Source organism: Palaemon carinicauda, chromosome 8, assembly GCF_036898095.1.
Source record: "Palaemon carinicauda isolate YSFRI2023 chromosome 8, ASM3689809v2, whole genome shotgun sequence".
NCBI lineage: Eukaryota > Metazoa > Arthropoda > Malacostraca > Decapoda > Palaemonidae > Palaemon > Palaemon carinicauda.
This window is the reverse complement of record NC_090732.1, coordinates 141531995-141547927: the sequence shown is the minus strand read 5'-3', so window position 1 is coordinate 141547927 and position 15933 is coordinate 141531995. Positions and strand designations below refer to the sequence as shown.

Here is a 15933-nt window from a genome sequence, read left to right as displayed (position 1 = left end):
TGCTGACTGTCTCGCAGGTGCGGACCTTACTTCCCCGTGGGGCCGTCACCACCTCTATCGATCTTACAGACGCCTATTATCACGTCCCAGTAGCACGAAACTTCTCCCCTTACCTCGGCTTCCGCCTAGGCAGGAAGGCCTTTGCGTTCAAAGTCATGCCCTTCGGCCTCAGCATAGCCCCCAGGATATTTACAAAACTGGGGGAAACAGTGCTCGAACAACTCAGGAACCAAGGGATCAAGGTAATTGTCTATCTGGACGATTGGCTCATCCGGGCAAAGTCGATCCCGGAATGCAACAAAGCTACAGCCAAAGTGATCCAATTCCTCAGCAAGCTGGGTTTCAAGGTCAACTTACAAAAGTCTCGCCTGCAACCAGCAAGCCAGTTCGAATGGTTAGGCATCCAATGGGACCTCACAAGTCACAGGCTCTCTCTTCCTCCCAAAAAGGTCAGAGAGATAGCATCCAAGACAAAGAACTTCCTCAAACACAAACAGGTGTCCAGAAGAGCCTTAGAAAGAATCCTCGGCTTACTTCAACTTACGTCAGTGACAGACCTCTTATTGAAAGCCAAACTCAAAAACATCAACCGAGTTTGGAGAAAGAGAGCTACAACACATTTACGAGACAAGATATCAGCGATCCCCTCAATCCTAAAAAAAGAGACTCCGGCCATGGTCCAAGCCAGAGAACCTTTCCAAATCGGTTCCTCTGCAATTCCCTCCTCCACAAGTGATGATTCATACAGACGCATCTCTGAGTGGTTGGGGGGGGGTATTACAAGCAACAGATGTTTCAAGGCTCCTGGTCCCCACCATGAGACACTTCCACATCAATGTACTGTACTAGAAGCCATGGCAGTATTCCTGACCCTGAAGCGGCTATCCCCTCCACGGTCCACTCATATCAGGATAGTCTCAGACAGCACAGCAGTGGTACACTGCATAAACAGAAGCGGATCAAAATCTCCCAACCTCAATCAAGTCCTGGTCACGATTTTCGCCTTGGCAGTAGAAAAGAACTGGTTCCTATCGGCAACTCACTTGGCAGGAGTCCAGAATGTAATAGCGGACTCACTATCCAGGATGAAACCACTGGAGTCAGAATGGTCTCTAGACATGGATTCTTTCCGGTGGATTTCCAGGCTGGTTTCCGGTCTCCAGGTAGATCTATTCGCGACACAACTAAACCACAAACTTCCTTGTTATGTGACCCCAAACCTGGATCCTCAGGCATATGCTATGGACGCATTAACCCTGGATTGGAACCATTGGAAGAAGATTTACCTATTCCCTCCGGTGAATCTTCTGATGAAAGTCTTACACAAACTACGCTCCTTCCAAGGGGCAGTGGCTTTAGTAGCACCGCACTGGCCAAAGAGCAGTTGGTTTCCTCTCCTCCTCGAGTTGAAACTCCGTCCCTTCCGGATCCCATTCCCCAAGCTGACCCAATTAGTCCAAACTCAGACTGTGTCAGATTCCTCAAGGATAGCCAAAACCCTAACTTTGTCGATTTCATGAAGTTTGCAGCCCACAGGGACGCAAACATTGACAGGCAGATTTCCTAAAGAATTCGGAACATTCTCGCATGACCTCTAATCTGGCCATCTCATTCTTTTAAGTCCCTATTTGACAAGGGCCTAGCAGCTAGCACTATAACCACGATTAAGTCAGCTCTGCAAAAGATCTTCCTCGTGGGTTTCAATATTGACCTGGCAGATTCCTATTTCTCATCTATTCCGAAGGCATGTGCTAGGCTCTGACCTTCGGTTCGTCCACAAAAGGTCTCTTGGTCTCTGAACGAAGTACTAAAACTCGCTTCAGACACAGATAACGAATCCTGCTCCTACATTACTCTTTTTAGGAAGACCTTATTCCTAATGGCCTTGGCCTCAGATGCTAGAATATCAGAATTAGCAGATTTCCTCCCGTCAGGCGAAGTACTACTTTCTCCAGACAGAGCTTTCCTAGCTAAAAACGGGGACCTGCAAAATAGGTGGTTCCCTTGGAACATTATCCCTCTTCTCCAAGATACTTCTCTGTGTCCAGTCACTACACTCAGGGCCTTTTTAGCTAGAACCGCCACCCGCACGTCTGGCCCCTTGTTTCTCAGAGAACAAGGAGGCACTATTTCCATTCAAGGCATCAGGCAACAAATCCTTTACGTTATTAAGCAAGCTAACCCGGAATCATTTCCCCACGTTCATGATATCCGGTCGGTAGCAACCTCCATTAATTACTTTCTGAACATGGATTTTGATGACCTTAAGAAGTATATGGGTTGGAACTCTCCTATGGTTTTCAAACGCCACTATTTAAAGAACCTACAAGCCCTTAAATTCCCCACGGTTGCACCTGGGAGTCTTATCTCCCCCCAATAATCTCTTTGCTCTTCCTTTTCATCCCTCTCTCTCCTTCTCCCTCCTACCTGCCACTCGCGCCACGTCGCCGCTCTCCTGGGTGGTTCGTTTAGCCCTAGAATTATGTTACCATTGCTTCGTTACCCTGGTTATTACCTTTTAGTGTGTTTAACCTTACCTTATGTTATATCATGTTACCATTTCTTTAGCCATGTAAGGTTTGATTTCGTTTTGTGATTTGATTCTCGGGATGCTTCCCCTGCATTACCTTTTATTGTTATTCCATATTTCTGAATTCCTGTATGGCTAATTTGTAATATTTTATGTTTTACTTACCTTAATATAGTATTTTGTTTTTTGGTACATGGTGTTTGACTCTCTCCTTATTATTTTATAGTATTTATTGGGCTTGGAAGGCATTCTCTGGTACATTTTCACCGGGCGTCACAGGTCGACCCAGAAAAGGGATTTTGACAAAGGAAAAATCTATTTTTGGGGAGATACCTGTGACGCCCGGTGAAACCCTTCCCTTACGTTACCCCACCCTTTCCTTTCCAAGCCATCTGTTCTTGCAGAAGGATGTAGTCCAGATGTCGCTAGTGTCGGGCGTCGGTGGAGTGGCTCAGGTAAGGTAGCTAGGGCCTCTGTTACGGCCCTTCCCTTTGATGAAGGAATTATCTAAATGGAAGACAGCCTGTGAATAGTGGTTTTCACACGCCCCTGCTTTATACACAACGCCCACTGGGTGCTCGCGCGAGGGTAGTAACCTCTGCATTCCATACTTTTAACTTTCTCTGGTATATTTGGAAGTATTTATATCAGAAAAGTGTAAAGAAGGACTCTTTTCATCGGGCGTCACAGGTATCTCCCCAGAAATAGATTTTTCCTTTGTCAAAATCCCTTTTTTCATAACGATACAAACCTTAGCTATTTAAACAAACTTGCCCGCCAACCCTATCCCCCTTGAAGTCTTACCTCCAAACAAAGTGAGCTAAATCACCAGTGTGTGAGTGGGAGCAGTAGCAAGCTACGCCCTCTACCCCTGCTAACTAGCGCTATGTGTAGTTAACCCTCGTGGAATTTTAATGGCTCGTCATTTCAGCTTTGCAGAAAGAAATACCCATAAATAAATAGCTAAGGTTTGTATTGTTAGGCAAAATACAAATTATCTATGAATTTGTCATTTTTACAATTTTGTACTCCTCAGGAATGCCATCAACATCTGAAGAAATCCATTGGGGTCGTCAGCAAGTATTATGTCTAATAAGTAATGTTGCAGACTTTTTTGAAGAATTTTATGATGGAACAAAGAAGAAGAAATTGATATGGGAAGCAATTTCACAAAAAATGTTCAAAGAAGGCCATACTTTTACAGGAGTCGAATGTGATAAAAAGTGGAGGAATCTAAAAGTAAGATTTTGTGTTGGATGTTGGTAATGTATCATAGAATATAACTTCTTTCTTAACCTTTACTGGACAAAAACCTTTCACTGTAACCTACCTCATTGTACTGCACATGTTTCTTACATGCTCATGCACTGTACATTGATACTACAGTATATTGATTTTTTTTCTTCTCTTGCTCTCTCCTGCACTGATAATAGAAAAACCTGTTTGTTCCGTAACTGAAATACAAACCACGCTATTTACATAGGGTTTACTTTCGGCGTAGCTGAAATGACGAGCCATTAAGTTTTTAACGAGGGTTAACTACCCCCCGCTAGTTAGGAGGGGGTAGGGAAGGGGTAGCTTGCTACCCCTCCCCCCCCCACACACCTGTGAGTTGTCCCACTTCACTTTTTGGCTCGGACGAAGACAGACGTTGCTGTTTTTCGTCCTCGTTAATGACAGCCTTAATTTTCTTTTTGTCTTTTTCTAGTTCTGTGTGCTTGGAAGTTGGCCTCGACCTTTGTCATCGTTATGCACAAGTGCCCTGGACTCGCTGGCTGCCCTTGTGGGACCTTCATGACAGCGGAGGACACCGATCCTCACACCCTTTGCCCGCAGTGCCGAGGCCGACGGTGTGATAGAGAGAATACGTGTGGTGAGTGCAGGGAGTGGTCTGCCTCCCAGTGGGAGAAGTTCGGCCGCCGGCTTAAGAAGAAGTCTAAGAGAGACCGTTCTCCTTCAGGGGCAACCTTGAAGAAGGAGGACTCCAAGGACTCCTCTTCCGCCGCCCGAACCTCCCACGAAGCTCCCACTCGATCGGTCTCTCCTGAGAGGCTGCCGAGTGGTAGCGCAGGCCTTTGTGGTGTTTCCCGACCTCGGGGTGCGGGAGAGGGCGTTGCCTCCCTTAACGTGGTAGCTCCCTCTTCTCCGGGGGAGGATAATTTGGATTTTGAAGAGTTTGACCAGACTGTTGCTAATAATGATTTGTTTCAGCTTTGGGCTTCCTTGGGGCTTAAGGGCACGCCCTCCAAGGAAGCCCTGTTTGACTTGATCCAGTTGGGGGCTGCGGTCAAACAGTCGCCGGTAATACCGGAGGTATTCCCTTCGGATTTTGTCGACACCGTTTTGGCCGAGCCTTCCGACGGGTCTGGTCAAACCCTTGATAATGCTCCTGTTGCGGACGTTGCTAATGGCTCTCCTCCTCCCTCCGAAGATCCTCCGAGGGGGTAGGTGGGTTCCACGGTCTCTCCTGCGGGCGGGTCTCCCCCTCGGGGAAGTGCGCTGACTGAGACTCCTCTTCGGAGGACTGATGACCCGGATGCCCTTCCTCGTGGTCGTATTCGACGTAAGGCCCGTAGGCCTCTTCGCAGCAGAGGGCTTCCTTCTCCCTATAATGGAGTTGGGAGGTGCCTCTTTGGGTCGTCCTCTCCTGATCCTCCCCCTAAGGAGGAGCCTCTCCGTCAGGAGCAGCCCATCACAGCAGCGCCCCTTGACCTCTCCGCGGATCGTTCGCGATCCCCTACGCCTGCCAGACCTTCCGAACTGCCTTCTCCATTCCTGGCCGCAGATGCAGTTTGGGCGCCTTCTTACCCTGTTATCCAACAGGCACCAATCCCTTCGGGGTTAAGGGACTCTACTCACGGTGTGGGTAAGTCCCTTGCGCGCCCTCCTGCGCGTTTGCGTGCAGTAGCGCTCAAGCGCTCCCCAGAGTCAAAGTCTTCGGACTTAACTCGCCAACGCTCTCCTGTTCGGCAGCGCTCCCCTGCGCGGCAGCGATCACCTGCTCGCCAGCGCTCTCCTTCTCGCATGTCTCCTGCGCGCAGTCGTTCGCCTGTTCGTGCTTCATGCCCTTATTCTCCTGAACGCACGCGACATCGCTCGCCATCGCGCCAGCGTTCTCCGACGCGCCAGTGCTCCCCGCCTGGCAAACGCTCGCTAAGTCGCTCGCGACTTCTTTCATGTTCTCCTACGCGCCGCCATCGATCGCCTAGTGCTCAGTGCACACCTTCACCCGCGCGGTCTTGTGCTCCTTCACGTGCGTGCCAACGTGTTCCCTCACCAACGCGATCGCTCGCCATCGTGTCCTTTCGCCTACGCCCCAGCGCGCCCACGCGCCGTCTCGCCCGCGCACCCACGCGCCCCCTCGCCCACGAGCGTATGCACCCATGCGCCCCCTCGCCCACGAGCGTATGCACCCACGCGCATTCTTCCACACGTGGCAATGCGCCCGCGCTTCGGAAATCGCCCGCGCTCGATTCCTTGAATGCTTTTCCGCGTGAGGACCGTCGCGATTCCTTTTCCCGCAGGGAACATCAGCGCGGTCAACCGACAGGGACACGGACTTCCAGAGCAGCCTCTGGATTGCCTCCGCACAAGCGTAGGTTTTCTCACCAGGACCAGCCTTACCTTATTGCCTTATTTCTTGTTTGTGTTCCCCCAGGTCCCTCAGTGTGAGGCACCTCGTATATCCACCAGAGAGTTGCTAATGCATCTTCCGGTGTATTTTGCATCTTCCAGGAAGGAGCTACGGAGAGGTCCATGCAACACTCTTTTTCCTCTTCTTTTCAGGCAGGCCCCGTGGTGTCCACTCCGAAGGATCAGGAGATCCCCTTCCCTCCAGCGGGAATAACTGGCACTGCATCAGTTACTCGCCAGCCTTGGTTCCGTCACATTATGAACGCAGTGGTCCAGGCTGTGAAGCCCGCCCTCGTTGATATGGGACTTATACCAACTGCAGGCTCTCCCCCACTGAAGAGAAGGAGAGGAGTGGACTACGTGGGGACTTCTCCTCGGGTGAAGTTGGCTCCTAAGAGGTCGGTTAGGAAGACTCCTACGCCTTCTCCTACACGTGCTGTTTCTCCTTCTCCTATGCGTGCTGTTTCTCCTTCTCCTGTGGACGTGTTATCTCCTTCCTCAGGAGAGTCCAGCGAGGCAGGGCTATCTCCCATGGCACCAATGGGAGGAACCCCTCCTCTTCGGAGAGAAGCTGCTCGCGAGGATGCCCCCTTCCGGACCTCTTTGCTGGAGTCCTGTATTCCTCCTAGGAGGGATCCCAAGGACTCCAAGACGATTCCTAAATCGTCATCCAGGATACGTCCAGAGCCAACTAAACCCTAGGAGGACGTCCACGTATCTCCCCAAGATGAGCCTTTGGAGACCGGAGACTTAGCTGCCAGTCTGCAAGGAGGAGACCAGTTCGAATTGGAACACGCTTTCTGGCAGGTCCTAGGGTTGATGAGGCAGCTCAACAAGTTTAAGGACCCGGAGACTGCCCCTCGTCAGGGCAAGGACACGGTGCTAGACGAAGTCTATGGCACCCAGAAGCCCCCTAAGTCCAGCGCAGCTTTGCCTTGGTCCAAAGGGGTGAAAGGGGCCAGGGACAGAGTCGAAGCCCAGCTCTCCGAGCTCGCCTCCACCGGTCGTTCTTCTGCCGGGTTCAAACTCCTCCCACCTCCTCGAGTACATCAGAGGAGGTACTTTGAGATCATGGGGGAGTCCAGTATGGCCCTTCCGCTCCACCATTTCGTGGAAGAGCTGACAAGGGGAACTCCTCTCGAGAAGCTCTCCGCCCGGCAAGTGACGTTCTCGGCGTCGGAGATCCTGAACCTTGAGAAGGTCGCGAAGAGTGCCATGCAGGCAACTTCGTGGCTGGACGTTTGGCTGGGATCTCTATGCATCCTATTGCGCTCTTAGGATCTGTCCAAGGAGAGCAATAAGAAGGCTTTGGAGACCTTCCTCCTCTCGGGCACGCGTTCGATTGAGTTTCTCGCTCACCAGGTAGCTAACCTGTGGGCTAACTCAATCCTCAAGCGTCGCGACGCAGTGGCCGAGAGGTACCATCCGAAGGTCCCCGCAGTGGACCTCTGCAGGCTCAGGCACTCTTCCATTACTGGGAGGGATCTGCTCGAGCCCAAGGACATAGAACGAACAGCCTAGAGGTGGAGGAGATCGAATCAAGATTCTCTCCTCCAGAGGGCCCTGACATCTCGGCCCTACAAGCCTCCGGCACCTCAACAGCAACAGCAGCCTCGCAAGACACCGAAGCAGGCTCCGGCAGCTGACAGGGGTGTTTAAGCCGCAGCCCTTTCAGACCAAGGACAGAAGGCGCGGCAAGTCCTCTAGGGGAGGTAAGAATCCTAGAGGCAGCGGTCGAGGCCGCAAGCGCTAGGATTGGCAATACCCCCGCGTGTCCACCTGTGGGGGGATGCCTGAAAAGTTGCGTGCACAGGTGGCAGCAACTTGGGGCCGATACTTGGACGGTCTCTGTGATTGGTCAAGGTTATCACGTCCCATTCACGACATCTCCACCTCCCCTGACAGCGAATCTAGTGCCGCTGAACTCCTATGCCATGGGATCGGCAAAGAGGTTAGCCCTTCGGGCGGAAGTCGAGACCATGCTCAAGAAGGATGCTCTCTAGGAGGTCGACGACGGCTCCCCAGGCTTCTTTAGTCGACTCTTTCTTGTAAAGAAGGCGTCTGGAGGCTGGAGACCGGTCATCGACCTTTCAGCCCTGAACAAATTTGTCAAGCAAACTTCGTTCAGCATGGAGACAGCAGACAGTCAGACTTGCTGTGAGACCGCAAGACTTCATGTGCACACTGGATCTGAAGGCCGCGTACTTCCAGATCCCAATCCATCCGTCTTCCAGGAAGTACTTGAGATTCAGCCTAGACAGCAAGATCTACCAGTTCAAGGTGCTGTGTTTCGGTCTCTCCACAGCTCCTCAGGTGTTCACCAGAGTGTTCTCTTTGATTTCGTCTTGGGCACACTGGAACGGCATACGTCTCCTCCGTTATCTGGACGACTGGCTGGTCCTGGCAGACTCGGAGTCAACCCTTCTTCGACACCGAGACAGGCTTCTGGAGGTTTGCCGAGACCTGGGGGTCATGATAAACCTCGAGAAGTCCTCTCTGCTTCCGACAAAACGACTGGTATATCTAGGCATGATATTAGACACCGATCTCCACAAAGCCTTTCCATCAAACGACAGGATAGCAAGGCTGAGGAAGGTCGCAGAACCTTTCCTCAGGTGGGAAGAGCTTCCGGCCCATTCGTGGTTGCGTCTTCTAGGTCACCTTTCCTCCCTGGCACGTCTAGTTCCGAACGGCTGCCTGAGGATAAGATCCCTGCAATGGCGGCTAAAGTCCTGGTGGAATCAAGGCTCCGATTCTCCAGACTTTCTGGTCCCTATAGGACCCACGGAACTGACGGACCTTCGATGGTGGCTGAACGACGGGAACCTCCGGAAGGGAGTGGATCTTCTCGTCCTCCCCCAGAATTGACTCTGTTTTTGGACGCGTCAAAAGAAGGGTGGGGGGCCCACATTCTGAACCAAAGGATCTCAGGCCTCTGGTCAGAATCAGAAAAGTACCTCCACATCAACCTGCTAGAAATGAAGGCAGTTTTCCTGGCTCTTCAACTGTTCCAACGGACCCTGGCGGGCCACTCCGTAGTGGTGATGAGCGACAACACTACGGTAGTGGCTTACATCAACAAGCAGGGAGGTACCTTTTCTCGACAGCTATCCCATCTTGCAGTAGAGATTCTGAGGTGGTCCGAAGTCCACTCGGTCACACTTTCGGCTCGCTTCATTGTTACATAAGTTACCCCTATCAAGTGCGCCTCACGCACGTTTTCTGTAATGTTTGTTATCAAGTGCGCCTCACGCACGTTTTCTGTAATGTTTGTTTTGGTAAGCGTCACTGTGTGTCTGGCAGAAGTTAGCCCGGCTGCTTTGTATCCTTTCTATTATTAAAACGTATTTTTCAGTGACTCTAAGTGTCTGTATGATACCCAATTGATACCAAGGATTAACATGGTAGCAGAGCGTGTGATGAACTAATTCAAGCAAGTGATCAGGTAATAGTAATGAAAAAATTTTGCATTAATTGGCGTCATCTCCCATCAGCACTGGTTTGTTTACTGCGATATCCCGTTTTGGACTTATAATTCTGTGTGAACGACGCGAGATTTAATCAACATGTCTTCAAAATTACGTGATCCGCCTAAATATTCAAGTGATAAAAGCTATGATATATGGCGTCAGGAACTTGCAGCATGGGAAATAATAAGCAATGTGGCGAAAAAGGACAGAGCCATTGCAGTGGTGCTCTTGTTGCCCGATGAAAGTGAGATTCGGTACAAAATCTTTAATGAAATAAAAATGGATGAATTAAATACGCTTGATGGCATGGACAAATTGTATGAGTATTTGGATAAGTGGTGTAAAAAGGATGAACTCTCAGGTGCTTATGAAGGCTGGAGAAAATTTATTAAGTATGAGAAATATAAAGAAGATTCTATGGAAAAATATATAAATCCATCCATCCATATACCAAGGCACTTCCCCCAATTTTGGGGGGTAGCCGACACCAACAATGAAACAAAACAAAAAGGGGACCTCTACTCTCTATGTTCATTCAGCCTAATCAGGGACTCAACCGAGTTCAGCTGGTACTGCTAGGGTGCCACAGCCCAACCTCCCACATTTCCACCACAGATGAAGCTTCATAATGCTGACTCCCCTACTGCTGCTACCTCCGCGGTCATCTAAGGCACCGGAGGAAGCAGCAGGGCCTACTGGAACTGCGTCACAATCGCTCGCCATTCATTCCTATTTCTAGCACGCTCTCTTGCCTCTCTCACATCTATCCTCCTATCACCCAGAGCTTTCTTCACACCATCCATCCACCCAAACCTTGGCCTTCCTCTTGTACTTCTCCCATCAACTCTTGCATTCATCACCTTCTTTAGCAGACAACCATTTTCCATTCTCTCAACATGGCCAAACCACCTCAACACATTCATATCCACTCTAGCCGCTAACTCATTTCTTACACCCGTTCTCTCCCTCACCACTTCGTTCCTAACCCTATCTACTCGAGATACACCAGCCATACTCCTCAGACACTTCATCTCAAACACATTCAATTTCTGTCTCTCCATCACTTTCATTCCCCAAAACTCTAATCCATACATCACAGTTGGTACAATCAATTTCTCATATAGAACTCTCTTTACATTCATGCCCAACCCTCTGTTTTTTACTACTCCCTTAACTGCCCCCAACACTTTGCAACCTTCATTGACTCTGACGTACATCTGCTTCCACTCCACCATTTGCTGCAACAACAGACCCCAAGTACTTAAACTGATCCACCTCCTCAAGTAACTCTCCATTCAACATGACATTCAACCTTGCACCACCTTCCCTTCTCGTACATCTCATAACCTTACTCTTACCCACATTAACTCTCAACTTCCTTCTCTCACACACCTTTCCAAATTCTGTCACTAATCGGTCAAGCTTCTCTTCTGTGTCTGCTACCAGTACAGTATCATCCGCAAACAACAACTGATTTACCTCCCATTCATGGTCATTCTCGCCTACCAGTTTTAATCCTTGTCCAAGCACTCGAGCATTCACCTCTCTCACCACTCCATCAACATACAAGTTAAACAACCACGGCGACATCACACATCTCTGTCTCAGCCCCACTCTCACCGGAAACCAATCACTCACTTCATTTCCTACTCTAACACATGCTTTACTACCTTTGTAGAAACTTTTCACTGCTTGCAACAACCTTCTACCAACTCCATATAACCTCATCACATTCCACATTGCTTCCCTATCAACTCTATCATATGCTTTCTCCAGATCCATAAACGCAACATACACCTCCTTACCTTTTGCTAAATATTTCTCGCATATCTACCTAACTGTAAAAATCTGATTCATACAACCCCTACCTCTTCTAAAACCACCCTGTACTTCCAAGATTGGATTCTCTGTTTTATCCTTAATCCTATTAATCAATACTCTACCATACACTTTTCCAACTACACTCAACAAACTAATACCTCTTGAATTACAACACTCATGCACATCTCCCTTACCCTTATATAGTGGTACAATACATGCACAAACCCAATCTACTTGTATCATCGGCAACACAAAACACATATTAAACAATCTCACCAACCATTCAAGTACAGTCACACCCCCTTCCTTCAACATCTCAGCTTTCACACCATCCATACCAGATGCTTTTCCTACTCTTGTTTCATCTAGTGCTCTCCTCACTTCATCTATTTTAATCTCTCTCTCATTCTCATCTCCCATCACTGGCACCTCAACACCTGGAACAGCAATTATATCTGCCTCCCTATTATCCTCAACATTCAGCAAACTTTCAAAATATTCCGCCCACCTTTTCCTTGCTTCCTCTCCTTTTAACAACCTTCCATTTCCATCTTTCACTGTCTCTTCAATTCTTGCGCCAGCCTTCCTTACTCTCTTCACTTCTTTCCAAAACTTCTCCTTATTCTCTTCATATGACTGACCCAATCCCTGACCCCACCTCAGGTCAGCTGCCCTCTTTGCCTCACGTACCTTGCGCTTTACTTCCACATTTTTCTCTCTATATTTTTCATACTTCTCTATACTATTACAGTACTCTGCAGCCATTCTTCAAAAGCCCTCTTTTTCTCTTCCACTTTTACCTTCACTCCTTCATTCCACCATTCACTGCCCTTCCTCATGCTGCCTCCAACAACCTTCTTGCCACATACATCACTTGCAATCCCAACAAAATTTTCTTTTACTAACTTCCACTCCTCCTCTAAATTACCAGTTTCTCTTACTCTCACCTCGTCATATGCCATTTTCAACCTTTCATGATATTTACTTTTTACCCCCGGTTTTATTAGCTCTTCAATCCTCACTACCTCCCTTTTACATCCACCTACTCTATTCCCCCACTCTTTTGCTACAACTAATTTTCCTTCCACCAAAAAATGATCAGACATACCGTTAACCATACCCCTAAACACGTGCACGTCTTTCAATCTTCCAAACATTCTTTTAGTTATCAACACATAATCCATTAATGCCCTTTCTACTACTCTTCCATTTGCCACTCTTACCCATGTATACTTATTTTTATCTTTCTTTTTAAAGAAGCTAGCACTTATTACCATCTCTTGTTCAACACACATGTCTACCAATCTCTCACCACTCTCATTTTCACCTGGTACGCCATACTTCCCAATGACACCTTCTACCTCTCCAGCGCCCACTCTAGCATTTAAGTCACCCATAACAACTACATAATTTCTTCTACCCAGTCCTTCTACACACCTAGTTAATTCATTCCAGAACTCATTCCGCTCTTCTTCACTTTTCTCACTACCTGTCCCATACGCACTGACAAACGCCCAACATTCCCTACCCAACCTAACCCTTACCCATATTAACCTAGATGATATCTCCTTCCATTCCACTACTTTACCTGTCATCCATTCACTCAGCAATAACGCCACACCCTCTCTCGCTCTTCCCCTTTCAATCCCAGACACTCTACCAGACATTTCACCAAACATCACTTCACCTTTTCCTTTCATCTTTGTCTCACACAAGGCCAATACATCCATCTTTCTACTTCTAAACATACTTCCAATCTCACATCTTTTACTCTCTATCATACTACATCCACGCACATTCAAACACCCCAAAACTAGAGTGCGGGGAGCAGTCACTCTCCCCCCAGCTCCATCTCCGTGTCGATGTCTCGCAGGAATTTTATACAAGAGAGGGGGTTCCCAGCCTCCTCGTCCCGTCCCTTTTAGTCGCCTCTTACGACTTTGATAAAAAAGCAAAAGTATTGAATAAATTCAAGATTGAGATCCCAAAGAGTATATTAGCTTTCATTTTACTAGACAATGCAGCATTGGATACACAACAAAAACAGATAGTGTTAACGACAGTGTCGTTTGATAAACCAGGAGAAATGTACGATAATATGAAAGTGGCTCTAATAAAGCTTTTTGGGAGCCAAGAATGTTTTTCAATGGAAAATAAAATTGAGACCTCGGTTTCCAAATCTGATACTGCAGTGGCAATAAAGGTGGAAAATTCAGAAACTGCTTTAGTAGCAGAGGAAGCGTATCTCTCGGATCGTGGAAGGTATAGATGGAATGACAATAGACGTAATCGCTACATTAGAGGTCGTAGTCGAGGTAGAAGTAATTGCAGGAACAGTGAATATCAGGATTTTGTTAGAAAGTGCTACGTATGTGGCTCAACTTTACATCTAGAAGCATCATGCCCTCATAATGTTCAAGTTAATCAAAATGAAGGGAAGATTGAGGATAAAAATGAGGGAAATAAAGAAGTTCAATGTATGGAAATTTTTACAAGTAATAATTCTGGGAATACATTAATTGAATAATTTAACTATGGGGTGTTAGATTCAGCATGCAGCTCAACAGTATGCGGAATAGACTGGTACCGCACATTTCTGGATTCATTGGACCATAAAGAATTAAAAGAAGTAGAGGAAGAAGAAAGTAATACGAAATTCAAGTTTGGTGATGGAGAGATTTATAAATCATTAAAAAGGGTAATTTTGCCTGTTACAATTGTTGGCATCAAGACGAGAATTGGAGTTGAAGTAGTAGAATGCGCAATTCCTCTGTTGATAAGCAAAACTACATTAAGTACAGTAGTTGTAGTGCTGTTATCAACTTCAAAACTGATATGGTACAAATTCTGGGAAGGGGAATAAAACTAGATAAAACTAGATAAAACTACTACTGGGCACTATAAAATTCCATTGCTTGATAAAACAAAAGTGAAAATTGAGACAGTTGCTTTCACCATATCTGGAGATGAGAAAGAAAAAAAGTAAAAAATAAGGAAGATTCATCAACATTTGGTCATCCTAGTTATGAGAGATTGAGGAAGTTGTTGATTGATGGTGGTATAACTGATCAAGATTGTTTCAATTATGGACAGGAAATATCAAATGAATGTGAAGATGACACACTGTGGAAATTGAACAAGTGTGAGTATGGACCTACAGATGCTGCACGTAACTGGTATTTGACTATGCGAACATTCCTACTACAAATAGGGTGCACTCAGGTGAAAACCGACCCTTCTGCTTTCTACTGGTTTTATGAAGGTGAACTCGAAGGTGTATTTGTCATGCACGTGGATGATTTTATGTGGAACGGAACGGAAAGATTCAAGAACATGGTTATTAACAAAATTCATCAAAAGTTTAATGTTGGACAGCAATCACAAAATATTTTCAAGTACATTGGTTTGGATGTTACTGGAAACAAAAATGGAATCATTGTAGATCAAAACAGATATAGTCAATCAATTTCCCCTATAGAAATCAATTCAGAGAGGGCACTAAATAAAAGTTCAAAATGCAATAAGGATAAAATAGAAAATCTCAGGAGTATTGTCGGACAACTTGGATGGTTGAGCACAAACACTCGTCCTGATATCTCTTATGAAGTATTAGAACTGAGTTGCAGCACGACAAATCCTAGAGTTGAACACTTATTGCAAGCAAACAAGTGCCTCAGAAAGGCGACCATATTCGAGAGTTCTATATTCTTTCCGAAACTGGGTGACCTAAAGAAGTGCAGACTTGTTGTTTACAGTGACGCCTCTCATGGTAATCTTCCTGATGGTGCCAGCAGCGCAGCTGGTTTCATAATTTTTCTTGTGGAGAAAACAACAAGAGCTGTCCTTTGTATTGGGAATCCAAGAAAATTAAACGAGTCGTCAAGAGCACTTTGGCTGCAGAGACACTATCAGCCACAGAGGCAGTCGATACTACATTTTATATTGGAAATGTTTTATCTCAAGTTATCTTCAATTCGGCTAATAACTTAATCCCAATTCAATTGATCGTAGACAATCACTCATTATATGATAATGTTTATTCCACGAAAAATGTATCTGAGAAACGGTTGAGGATTGACTTGGCAATTCTGAAAGAACTGATTCATGAAGGAGAACTTCAAATAAAATGGATGAAATCACAGTATCAATTATTTGATATTCTTACCAAAAAGGGGGTTAATCCCTACAACCTTATGAAAGTATTTGAAATTGGAACATTGTAATTATTTCATGAAATTCATATCCTATAATTTGTATTTTTAAATATTTAACCTAGCCGGTGAATATATAATAGCTGCAACTCTGCGGCTCGACAGAAAACACACTCAAAAAACTCGCGAGCGATCGCTATGAAGGTTGCGGGTGTGCCCACCAGCGCCAACTGTCGGCCAGATACCACTCTTGTATGTAAACAAAACCTTCAATTCTTCTCTGTCGACGTTGACGACAAGACGTGTCAATACTCGCTGTAGAACCTGG

General features: G+C 46.8%; 1 protein-coding gene across 3 annotated transcripts in view; it reads left to right on the top strand.

Moving 5' to 3' along the window:
- The window catches only part of LOC137645989 (uncharacterized), a 134168-nt gene that overhangs the window by 19890 nt on the left and 98345 nt on the right, over positions 1-15933 (top strand). For 2 of the 3 annotated variants that reach the window (XM_068379110.1, XM_068379111.1), the window contains exon 2: positions 3567-3769. The exons of the other annotated variant lie outside the window; for it this stretch is intronic. In XM_068379110.1, the coding sequence (XP_068235211.1) occupies positions 3567-3769 (203 nt within the window). The remainder of the gene's footprint in view (positions 1-3566; positions 3770-15933) is intronic. 3 annotated transcript variants of the gene reach the window in all.